The 12,910-nt window shown below is 41.6% G+C and overlaps 1 protein-coding gene across 12 annotated transcripts in view; it reads left to right on the top strand.

Annotated features, from left to right (window-relative positions):
* Positions 1-12,910, top strand: part of ralgapb (Ral GTPase activating protein non-catalytic subunit beta) — a 144,150-nt gene that overhangs the window by 107,021 nt on the left and 24,219 nt on the right. For all 12 annotated transcript variants that reach the window (XM_087994682.1, XM_087994681.1, XM_087994677.1 and 9 more), the window contains 3 exons: positions 840-992; positions 7,234-7,443; positions 10,745-10,903. In XM_087994682.1, the coding sequence (XP_087850808.1) occupies positions 840-992; positions 7,234-7,443; positions 10,745-10,903 (522 nt within the window). The remainder of the gene's footprint in view (positions 1-839; positions 993-7,233; positions 7,444-10,744; positions 10,904-12,910) is intronic.

The raw sequence follows: 12,910 nt of genomic DNA, 5'->3' as shown, positions 1-12,910 counted from the left end.
CAATTTCATCAACAGATGCCTAAAGGAAAGACAACGGGACGAGGACTTGCCGCAACCCAAAGGACTAGCCACACTACCATACATCAAGAGCATTTCCGAACTGACAGCCAGACTACTGCGACCACTAGGACTTATAACAGCACACAAACCAACAGCCACTCTCAGACAACAACTCACCAGGATGAAGGACCCGATACCCAGCATGAGCAAAACCAATGTAGTGTACAAAATCCCATGCAAGGACTGCACAAAACACTACATAGGACAAACAAGAAGACAGCTAATGATCCGCATCCATGAACACCAACTAGCCACGAAACGACACGACCAGCTATCCTTAGTAGCCACACACTCAGATGACAAGTACCGTGAATTCGACTGGGACAACACTATTATTATAGGACAAGCCAAACAGAGAACAGCCAGGGAATTCCTAGAGGCATGGCATTCATCCACAGATTCAATCAATAAGCACATCGACCTGGACCCAATATACCGACCACAGCAACGGACAGCTGGAACTGACAACCGGAAGCGACAGATTCAAACCACGACAAATGCCGGAGGAAACAACACAGAAGCGCTTCACAGGAGGCTCCCAAGCACTGAGGATGTCACCTAGACAGGGGACGAAACGTCTGCAACACAAATTCCCAGCTCGGCGAACAGAACCACAACATTATCAAGTCATTCCTATCGGAAAGTCTACATGTGGAAGATGCACCCTGGAATGAAATGTGATTAGACTGCTTTCTGCCAATCATAACTCGAACTGCAGCAAGGTCGGAGGAACGCACGCACAAAAACCAATCGTAATGTAACTGCAGTGTCATCCACAGGCATTTGTTCCTGAGCCTCATCCACCACCAAAGGATGACGTGGGAATCAAGTACAATGTCAAACATCGGCCATTCCCTGAGGAGGTGGACAAAATTCCATTTGTAAAGGCTGACCTGAGCATTCCTGATCTGCATGAGATTGTTACTGATCAGGTAAGAGTATTATCAGGCCACCAGTGAATTGATTCCAAACTCTCAAGTAGCCATTTAAATTATTTTAAATGTGGTGTGTCCATTGATGTTTTCATGAAATGAAAACTAATCAGCTGTTTATTGTAATAATTTGAATGGGAATTAATTAGGTACTTTATGTAATGGACTGGAAATGAAACAATATTAAAAAGTGGGCGGCATGGTGGCACAGTGGTTAGCACTGCTGCCTCACAGCGCCAGAGACCCGGGTTCAATTCCAGCCTCAGGCGACTGTCTGTGTGGAGTTTGCACGTTCTCCCTGTGTCTGCGTGGGTTTTCTCCGGGTGCTCCGGTTTCCTCCCACAGTCCAAAGGTGTGCAGGTCAGATGAATTGGCCATGCTAAATTGCCCGTAGTGTTAGATAAGGGGTAAATGTAGGGGTATGGGTGGGTTGCGCTTCGGCGGGGCGGTGTGGACTTGTTGGGCCGAAGGGCCTGTTTCCACACTGTAATGCAATCTAATTTAATCTAATCAATTCCAAGTGTGGCTTTCCATGTTACATCGAGAATCTGGTCCTTGTGCCTGGCATGTGACAAGCATCACTGTCTATCTAATATGGAGCTCCAGAGTCAAAACACCTAAGACCAATATCCTTTACTGCCATAAAGGGGAATCCTCAAGCCACTAGCAATATGTGCATGCTTTAGAGTTCACAGTGCAGCTTTCCATTGTGTAGACTTCAAGGTGTAGGGTCTATACAGAGAACAGTGCCATGGTTATATCAAACCACAAATATAAAGCTTGCTGAAGTACATTCCTCTAAGCAGTAGCCTATCCTGTATTTGTGCACTAGTATCTATTCTATTAAGCAATAGTGTTTTTTTTTTCTTCATTTTAGAATATTTATTTCCTTAGCTATGCATTAGCATTCCATCACAGAATCTCTACAGTGTGGAAACAGGCCATTTGGCCCAACAAGTCCACACCGACCCTCTGAAGAGTAACCCATCCAGACCCATTCCCCTACCCTTATTACTCTGTTTCCCCTAACGTACACATCTCTGAACACTATGGGCAATATAGCATGACCAGTCCACCTAACATACACATCTTTGACTGTAGGTGGAAATCGGAGTACCCGGAGGAAACCTACGCAGATATGGGGAATGTGTAAACTCCATTCTTCGAGAAATTAGAGGATTGCTATGGAGTACTTTATAAAATGTGTTTTTCTCAAATTTATGTAATGTGTGAACAAATCTGGATAAATGTGGCACTCCTGTCTCAGCAGCTTCTGATTGTGGTGGAATCCTGGTGCTCTGTAACCCTCCAAGATTTTAAATATTTTGCCTGAAAGAGTACTGCTGCCCTCTGGTGCTTATAACAGGGAAACGTTAACAGTGTATCTGAGGTCTGACTGGTTCCACAAAATTCACAATGTGAAAATCTTATCATGGAGTAACATGCCAAATCTTACTTCATTAGAATTAATTCCACATCACAGAAAGTGATTTAAGTAGCTGACAACAGGCTAAGCTGAAGCTGGTGAAACTTCCCAGATACAAATTCTTTGATGCTGTCAATGTTACATTTAGTTTCAATCTTCCTTTATCCCTGCTGTGTGTGTGTTTTGCTGAATGCTTGCTCTGCTATTTTCTGGGATATTAAGGCAGTTCTGTAGTTAGACTGAAGCGTTGCAGACTAAATGTAGGCAACTGCTTCCCTTCCATCAGTAGAATTAGTGAGCTAGTTGTATTGGGGATTTTAACAAGCCAGAACTTTTATTGTGGTTTATCTCTGTGCCAACCCACAGATTATCAGATTTATTGAATTCAATTTCAACAGCTTGCCCTGTGAAATGTTAATCCTATAATCACTAAACAAGCCTATCTGGTACCTTGTAATGCAGACTGAAACATCCACCCCACTGGCATGGCTCCATTCTTTCACTCTCACAGCCTCTATAAGCCTATTCGTCAGGAGCTTCACGTAACTGAAGGCAGAGTTTATCTGTTTTCTTTTATACAATTACAAATAAAGTTGTTTCCCTCTCATTCATCCTTCCTTTCACTTAGGAAATTACACTGATTCTCGAGCCCCATTATTCCTGGGGTTGCCTTAAAGATTATTGATTCATTCCAAGCCCGCAAAATCCCCAAAGTACCTGTCTGTTAGAAAACATTGACCGGGTTCCTGAACTTAACAAGAATTGCTATTCATTACAAATAAGTAAATTCTAATCACAAGCAGTTATGAAATTTTAACGAGTTAAATTCTAACTGCCTCTTAAAACCCTGTACACACAGGCAGACGCAAACAAAAAATGTTTGTTTCCCTCCAGTCATAAAACTAAGCTGGGAAAAAACCCCTTCAACAGCACAAGTCCACAGCTTTCCTTTTGCTTGCCAAGACTTTGTTCTTCAATCTCATTTCTCCACATTCTTTCACTACTTTCCAGAAGGCACAGGGAGTTTAGTACACTGAGTGCACAGTCCCTCTGCTGGTTAAAGGCAACAGCTTTCAGCAAATAGTGGGAGAAAGTAACTGGCTTGCTTCTTGCTACTGTGCAGAGAGAAAGAGAGACGCTCACACGCAATCTGCCTTTCAATCCAAAGGCAACTTATCCATTTATTTTTTATTTTTATTTGAAATTGAAAGCTGTTCAACTACACCTAAACCAATCAGTTATCACCAAGCTGATGACCTTTAGTATCCATGTCTGGTCACCATTGCACAAACCAATCATCTACATGTCAACCAAATCCCTCTCTCTCTCTCAATGCGCATGCTCGAGCGCCATTCTGCCTACAAACATCTTCCCTCACTATTTGACAAAAGAAGCAGTGTATAGACACCATGCATAACAGGTTTCAGTAACTTAGTTTTAAAAATGCAACAATTCTTTCCAAAATGCTCGGATTTAAAACAACCCTTTATCCATTTTAGTCCTTGATCAAAAATACAAAAGAAAGCTGTATACAACAGTGTGAGAAAATGATGCCTCCATTTGTGCCCTGTGCCCTTTTTAAAGCAGGATTCCAGCATTAGATTTTTTTTTTAGATTACTTACAGTGTGGAAACAGGCCCTTCGGCCCAACAAGTCCACACCGCCCCGCCGAAGCGCAACCCACCCATACCCCTAACCTAACACTACGGGCAATTTAGCATGGCCAATTCACCTGACCTGCACATCTTTGGACTTTTTGTAACCCAAGCTGATCTGCACTTAGGCTTGCTCGATAGTTTCCATTGCCTCTAGATTTATATTTTGGGTTGAACTCGTACTCGTTACCTGAACAGTCTTAGTGGAACCTCCTGCTTGTACAGTTTTCATATTTGACATTTCAATTTGAATGTCATATTGTTTCAGAAAAATTCTCCTATTAAAATGTGAAGTTGAATTGCAATCTTCACTCACCATAATGGCTCAGCTAATCCAGATCCCACTGTTACATTGAGAAAATCGGATGAATTTTATAGATAGGCTTGTATTTCTATTGTATCCTGTACGGATTCAGGAAGTCCCAAAGCACTGAACATTCACTAAAATGCATTTGAAGCGAAGTTGCTGTTGGAATGTAGGAAGATCTCTTGATGGTTCTTGTTTAAGCATGACCCAGGTGAGGAGAGGGAACGGGCTCCCTCTTCTCCCCCAAGAAGTCTCACAAGTATTTATTTTTCCTTTTAGCATGCAGCTTTCACACTTAATTGAAATGAATTAACTAGATCACAATGTGGGAGCCGAATTACAAGGTTTTCTTGAGAGGAAAATAAACATAAATTTTATTACCTACTAATCCCAAAAAAACGATGTCAATTACAGATAACCTCAAAAGGGATGTGATACAATGTTTAGTACAGACATGAAGGTAAAGGTGATTCCAGTTTAAAGTTCTTAAAGTTGTGCAGGAGTTAGATTTTAAACCTAATGTAAGCTGGTTGATTGTTGACTGGTATTCTGAAGCTGGTTGTCCCAAGTGCTTAGTTACAGGCACTGACTTCAAGGCTGGGTAAGATTTCTTGCTTGCATGTAATTTTTCCCTGTCCTCCTCCTGCTGAAAAGTAGCTTTATTCATATAGTTCAGTGTGTGCTCGTTAGTCTAGTACGTTGCCTTAGTTTTATAACTAGCCAGTAATATTAGAAATGATAGCGCAAGTTTATTTCAATACATAAGAAACAAATGAAAGGCAAAAGTAGAAATTGGGCCCCTCCAAATTGATGCAGGAAGGCTCATGATGGGAGACAAGGAAATAGCTGAAGAACTTAAATACTTTGTGTCGGTCTTCACAGTGAAAGACATGAGTAATGTCCCTACAATAATGGAGAGTCAAGGGCCAGAGTTGAATATGGTAGTCATTACAAAAGCAAAAGTGCTAGAAAAGCTAAAAGGTCTAAAAATTGATAAATCTCCTAGCCCTAGAGTTCTGAGGGAGGTCGCTGAAGAAATAGCAGAGGCGTTGGTTGTAATCTTTCAAAAATCACTGGAGTCAGGGAAAGTCTCAGATGATTGGAAAGTCGCTGTTGTTAACACCCTTGTTCAAGAAAAGATCAAGACAAAAGATGGAAAATTATAGCTGTTTAGCCTATTTATGTTTTTCTTCCTCTCAAGAAAACCTTGTAATTTGGTTGTAGGTAAAATTCTAGAATCCATCGCTAAGGATGAGACTTCTAAATTCTTGGAAGTGTAGAGTCAGATTAGAACAAGTCAGCATGGATTTAGCAAGGGGAGGTCGTGCCTGACAAACCTGTTAGAATTCTTTGAAGAGGTAACAAGTAAGTTAGACCAGAGAAACCCAGTGAATATTATCCACTTAGACTTCCAAAAGGCCTTTGATAAGGTGCCTCATGGAGGCTGCTGAATAAGGTGAGGGCCCATGGTATTCAAGGTGAGCTAATGGCATGGATTGAGGATTGGCTGCCTGACAGGAGGCAGAGAGTTGGAATAAAAGGTTCTTTTTCAGAATGGCAGCCGGTGACAAGTGGTGTTTCGCAGGGTTCAGTGTTGGGGCCGCAGCTGATCATTTTATATGTTAATGATCTGGATTGAAGGCTCAGGGGGCATTCTGGCGAAGTTCACCAATGATATGAAGTTAGGTGGACAGGCAGGTAGTTCTGAGGATGTGGGGAGGCTACAGAAAAATTTAGACAGTTTAGGAGAGTGGTCCAAAAAATGGCTGATGAAATGCAATGTGGGCAAATGTGAGGTCTTGCACTTTGGAAAAAAGAATACAGGCATGGACTATTTTCTAAACGGTGAGAAAATTCATAAAGCCAAAGTGCAAAGAGATCTTGGAATGCTAGTCCAGGATTCTCTAAAGGTTGACTTGCAGGTTGAGCCCGTGATTAAGAAAGTGAATCTAATGTTGTCATTTATCTCGGGATGGTTGGAACGTAAAAGCAACGATGTGTTACTGAGACATTATAAAGCTCTGGTTCGGCCCCATTTAGAATACTGTGTCCAATTCTGGTCCCCACATCTCAGGAAGGAGGTACTGGCACTGGAGCGTGTCCAGTGGAGATTCACATGGATGATCCCTGGAATGGTAGGCCTAACATACAATGAACGGCTGAGGATCCTGGGATTGTATTCATTAGAGTTTAAAAGGTTGAGGGGAGATCGAATGTAAACTTACAAGATAATACATGGCTTAGAAAGGGTGGACGCTGGGAAGTTGTTTCCTTTCGGCGGGGATACAAGGACCCATGGGCACAGCCTTAGAATTAGAGGGGGTCAATTTAAAACGAAAATTAGGAGACATATTTTCAGCCAGAGAGTGGTGAGCCTGTGGAATTCATTGCCACGGAACGCAGTGGATGCCGGGACATTAAATGTCTTCAAGGCCGAGATTGACAAATTCTTGATCTCGCAAGGAATTAAGGGATTTGGGGAGAGTGCGGGTAAGAGGTGTTGAAATGCTCATCAGCCATGATTGAATGGCGGAGTGGACTTGATAGGCCGAATGGCCTTCCACTCCTATGTCTTATGGATGATCTGCAGGGAATTGCATCCCAATATGGAACTTCCCAAAAGTTGTGAATCAAATGGGTGAGGCAAATCAGAGTTTGAGAGCCTTTCATAATGATGTTAATTTTGGTTCAGACTGGTGTTTGTTTACTGATCACTTCATGAGCTTGACTCAGGTGATGACAAATCAAACATATGCTATTTTTAGGCCTCTGGCATGTCAATCAGATGATGGAAGTTAAATATTGATTTGCATTTTTGCTATGATTATAATAACGCTAATAAATCTCCTGCAGCTGGAAGTTCAACATGAGAAGCTGAAGAAATTGATGGCCAAACAAATTCTCTATGAAAATGCACTGGAAAAGATCAGTGAAGAGAGACTGTCCAAGACCGTATTCCCTGATCCAGTGACTGAATGCATCCCCCCTCCTCCCGCACAGGAATTCCAGACTGCTCGCCTTCTCCTTTCACACTTTGGTTTCCTATCTTTGGAAGCACTGAAGGTAAGCTATTTCTTTATGAATCTTGTGGGAACCTTACTATTTTTGATTACTATTCTTTCTTCCTATTTCCAGCCGTGTATTGAGACAGTCTGATTTGAGTGAGTGAATGATTTAGATTTGTTTTCAGTTGCAAGATTTTGACCATCAACACTGCATCCTAAATTTCACAATAACAAAAAAAATTTAATTATACCACTGTGGACTTTTATGCATGACTGTTCAACAAACGTTTTGCCATGCCCCTGAATTCTGTAACAATGTATAACTTTAAATTTAATTTTTGTTTTCTATTTACAATGTTAAAACATGGGCGATATAGTTTAGTCTCATTTTTGAATGAATATGTACTGGATGTGGATATGGGCCAAAAGCAGGCAAATGGGACTAGTTCAGTGGGGGGAACTTGGTCGGCATGGACGAGTTGGACTGAAGGGTCTGTTTCCAGCTATATGTTTGTTAGTTGCTACCAAGCCCTGTGTAAGAGTTGAATCTCTTCTGTGGTTTGGTATTCTGATAGAAGTATGTCTCCGAAAAGCTTGAATTAAATAAGTGGTAGAATTTGCACACTGCCGCAACCAGGAGATACAAACAAGTTGAGTACAGTCTGGACTTAGTTGTATTTGACATTATAATGGTGCAATGTATGTGCACTGTGTTCCCCCATCTACCTCCACCAACCAGCTGAGTGACATCCTGGGGGAGAGAAATGAACAGCAGAGGTAAGGAGTGAATCTTAGATCAATTTAAGAGAGAGATTCCCCTCCAAGTCCTGAAATTAATCAGACAATTTTAGGGAGACCACAGTGAATGGTGACCCATTACCCAGGTAGTTTGTAAAGATGATGATGTTAGATGCAGTCAGAAACCTGCTCAGCTCACATTTTGTATATTTACATCAAATCTGCAAAAGTATGAGAAACCATGGGGTGGGTCAGTGAGGGAGAGGCTAGTGAGGGAAAGGGAGTGGCCAAGGCCTGGTGGCAGAGACTGGAATCCAAAGCCCCCACGCTAAATTAACAAGGCTATGAATTGACTATTGGGAGAAGGCCCAGAACAGCAGGTAAAATCAGAATGGAAAAGCAAATGCACGCTGAGTAAGGCTGACAGTTTAGGGCTCCTCGCTTAAAATGGATCAGGGAAATTCACAAACCACTTGGGAGGTTTCAAATTCCTTATTATTTAAAGTAAAAGCTAAACTTGGTTTAAAAGCCTGTTTTAGTACCTCACGTCAGAGTAACCTGATCATTGGATCATTAACTCTTCCCGAAAGCTGCTATCAGCTAATTTAATTATGTTATAGTCATAGAGATATAAAGCATGTAAACAGACCCTTTTGGTCCAATGCAACCATGCCGACCAGATATCCTAAATTAATCTAGTCCCATTTGCCAACATTTGGCCAATATTCCTCTAAACCCTTCCAATTCATACACCCATCCAGATGCCTTTTAAATGCTGTAATTAAACCAGCCTCCACCACTTCCTCTGGCAGCTCATTCCATACAAGCACTACCCTCAGCATGAAAATGTTGACCCCCTGGGCCCCTTTAAAATCTTTCTGCTCTCACCATAACTCTATGTCCCCTAGTTTTAAACTCCCCTACCCTGGGATAAAGACCTTAGTTAGGCAAAAGTGAGGACTGCAGATACTGGAAACCAGAATTTATAGATCAGAGTGGTGCTGGAAAAGCACAGCAGGTTAGGCAGCATCCGAGGAGCAGGAAAATCGACGTTTTGTTCCTGATGAAGAGCTTTTGCCCAAAACGTCGATTTTCCTGCTCCTTGGATGCTGCCTGACCTGCTGTGCTTTTCCAGTACCACTCTGATCTGAACTAAAGACCTTGGCTATTCAGAGCTGAAAAATGTTTTGCTGGAAAAGCGCAGCAGGTCAGGCAGCATCCTAGGAGCTGGAGAATCGACGTTTCGGGCATAAGCCCTTCTTCAGGCTTATGCCCGAAATGTCGATTCTCCTGCTCCTTGGATGTTGCCTGACCTGCTGCACTTTTCCAGCAACACATTTTTCAGCTCTGATCTCCAGCATCTGCAGACCTCACTTTCTCCACCTTGGCTATTTACCCTATCCTGCCCCTCATGATTTTCTAAACATTGTTCAGGTCACCCCTTAGCCTCCTACGCTCCAGGGAAAACAGCCCCAGCCTATTCAGCATCTCCCTATAGCTCAATCCCTCCAACCCTGGCAACATCCTTGTAAATCTTTTCTAAACCCTTTCAGCTTCACCGCTATTGTCCATGTATGCACATAGTGCTGTTAGGAAGGGAGTTCCTGATTTTTGACCTAGAGAAACTGAAAGAACCATAATTATAATATAGTGGAATAGCTTGTGCATCAGTGCTTAAGGCTGTGAATGTCTAAGGTGGTGAATTAGGTCTTTCAAGTGGGTGGCTGTTTCCTGGATGGTTGAGCTTTTTTTTGTATGTTTCTGGATCTGTACTCATTCAGGCAAATGGGGAGTATTCCATCACACTTCAGTGTTGTGCTTTGTAGACGGTGAAGTTTTGGGGAGTCAGTGTGAGTGACATGCTGCCTAATTCCCTGCCTCTGACCTGCCCTTGTAGCTACAGTGTATTACTCGCTATTCCAGTTCAGTTTCTGGACCATGTAACCATCCCAGTAGATGAAATTCCCACATTTGCAGTGTACAAAGTTTCAGCTCCGTAATTCTGTTGTGGTACCAGAGGAATTTTAATTTGCATTTTTCTTTGAACTTACTGGTAACCTTCCAAAGGATCACCAAAAATCATTGGCTGAAAGTGACACTCTTCCCTTGTTCTTTCCTCACCAATAGTTGACCGTTTCAAGGCTAAATTTCCAGTTCCTTGGGCATCTGTTATGTGTTTTTAGGGTCACGTCCCAAGGATTCTTGCAGGTGGTGAAGTATACAGTGTTATCTATATAACTGATATCCTTAGGTCTGGTGTAATCTCAATAGTTTTCCTATCTGCTGGCACTTTGTTGTGATATAATTTTGTTAAAATGATAAGTTTTAATTTCAAATTCAGTTGTATATTTTGCTGGTTCCTGAAAGTCCATGGGTATAGCTTCCCCATTTGGACTGCAGCTGTTTACTACCACAACCACCTTGAGGACAATTGGGGATGGCCCATAAACATTATCCTTCCCACTGACACTCACTTCCTTATGAATGAATTAAAGTAAAGGATGGTCACTCATTACCCCAAGATGACTGGTACACTCCACTCTCCACTAACCATCCTAAGCATCATTTGTTATTCTGGTGTAATAATAGTCATTTATAGTTGTGTTTGAACATTTTCCTAGGAGCCAGGTAATAGCTGCCGTCCTCCTAATCTTATTGCACTGGACTCTACTCTTGCTGGATTCTTTGATGACATCGGCTACTTGGACTTGCTGCCCACCAGACCTTTTGAAACTGTCTTCATATTTTATATGAAACCTGGTCAGAAAACTAGCCAGGAGGTAAGGACCATTATTACCAATTTGCATACTGAATAAAGATAATAATTTCACTGTTTATTTAATATATATTCTTCTATGGAATCTTCATTGCTTGTCCCTAACTGTTCTTGAACTCGGTGGTTGTTTCAGTGGGCAATTAAGAGAGAGCCACATTATTGTGGATGTAAAGTCATAAGAAGGCCAGCCTAGGTAAGGACAGCAGATTTATTTTCCCTAAAGAACTTCCTTAAAGCTGGGTTTTTACAACAATTGATAATATCATGGTAACCATTATGGAGACTAACTTTCAATTCCAGATTTATTAATTGAATTCAAATTCCACAAACTACCCTTGAACCCAAATAGCCTCTGGATTACTAGTCCAGTGATACTACCACTATGCCACTATATCCAATTAGAGAAGTGGAAACCGAAATAGTTTGTTGGCATTGAGATTAAATCCTTGCCTAAAATGTATGGCTATATCCGTTACTACTACTTGTACAGACGAACTGCCTGTATTCTATATGAGCATGCAGCAGTGGCTACTTGGTCTCCATTCTGACTCCAGAATTGGTGTGAAATTCCTGTTCAGCCACCCTTTTAAAAACCTGCAGTTCTTGCTTGCAATTCTGTTTGTAATAGGTGTGCGGCTGCCTAATCTTTCAGTGAAACAGGAGAAGTCATGGCTCATGTTGGGGGTGGCAGAAATTGTTGAAGAAAGAGTGCAGGCAAAACAATCCTGAGGCTGAAGGATGTGGCTAATGTTTAAGAGCTGAGGCGAATGGTTTACCTGGATGTAGGTTTACTCGCTAAGCTGGAAGGTTTGGTTTCAGACATTTCATCACCATACTAGGTAACATCATCAGTGACCCTCCGGATGAAGCACTGGTGGTATGGCCCACTTTTTATTTATGTTTAGGTTTCCTTCGGTTGGTGATGCCATTTCCTGTGGTGATGTCATTCCCTGTTCTTTTTTTCTCAGGGAGTGGTAAATGGGATCCAAGTCCGTGTGTTTGTTGATAAGAGTTCCGGTTGGAATGCCATGCTTCTAGGAATTCTCTCGCGTGTCTCTGGCCGGGAAATTTCCCACCAAAAAACTTTATTCGCTAATGCAACAGACCATGAATGGACAGGAACAGTACAACAAGCCATAGACATTAGACAGCGACACAGAAAATGAAAAAAAAAACTAGATCTGCAGAACAAACTAGACAAACTTAGACAAAATAACAAAACAGACAACACAGAAGCATGGATAAAAAACTTATCTGACCGACCCTGAACAGACACTGAATACACCGTCTTAGTAAGAAGATTAAATTACAACTTCCGGGATGCGGTCAAGAAAGACTTCTTAGCAGCATTAGAAACAGCACTGAAAGACAATGAACTTGCAGAAGAAACCCAGCAAACTATCAGACAAACAGTTGCACCAACATTAAGCAGGGAAAAGGAAAGAAACACACTCAATACACAAGAAAGGAAAGCACTATAAGGACAAAAGAAAAATAAAGACATTGTTATCTTACCTGCATACAAAGGACACTTGATAGTCATTTTAAATCAAAGAGACTACATTGAAAAAGTGAATGCACTACTTACAGATACCAGCACTTACCAACAAGTGGTGATAGATCCGACCCTAGAACTCGACAACCGAATCACAACCCTACTCAAATAACTTCAGAAATCTGGAGAAATAAACAAGACCAACTTCCAAAAAATGAAACCAGACAGATCCAACATACCACACTTCTTTGGATTACCCAAAATTCACAAACCAGAAACACCCCTCAGACCAGTAGTCTCACTATGTGGAACACCAACTTAGAGATTAGCCAAGGAGCTACACCAAAAACTAAAACACTTAGTAGAAGACCACACCACATCCACTCCACCCAAGAATTCCTGAAGACCATCAAAGATACCAAGATAGAAGAGGATGAAATAATGGTCTCCTTTGATGTAACAGCCCTGATTACATCCATCAACATTAACCTGGCCAAGGAAACAATAACTACACTA

Source organism: Chiloscyllium plagiosum, unplaced genomic scaffold (assembly GCF_037043375.1).
Source record: "Chiloscyllium plagiosum isolate Xiang-an unplaced genomic scaffold, Cpla_swu_hap1 HiC_scaffold_15, whole genome shotgun sequence".
NCBI classification, from domain to species: domain Eukaryota; kingdom Metazoa; phylum Chordata; class Chondrichthyes; order Orectolobiformes; family Hemiscylliidae; genus Chiloscyllium; species Chiloscyllium plagiosum.
Note: the sequence above shows the minus strand (reverse complement) of the source record. Positions and strands in the feature narration are given on the sequence as shown.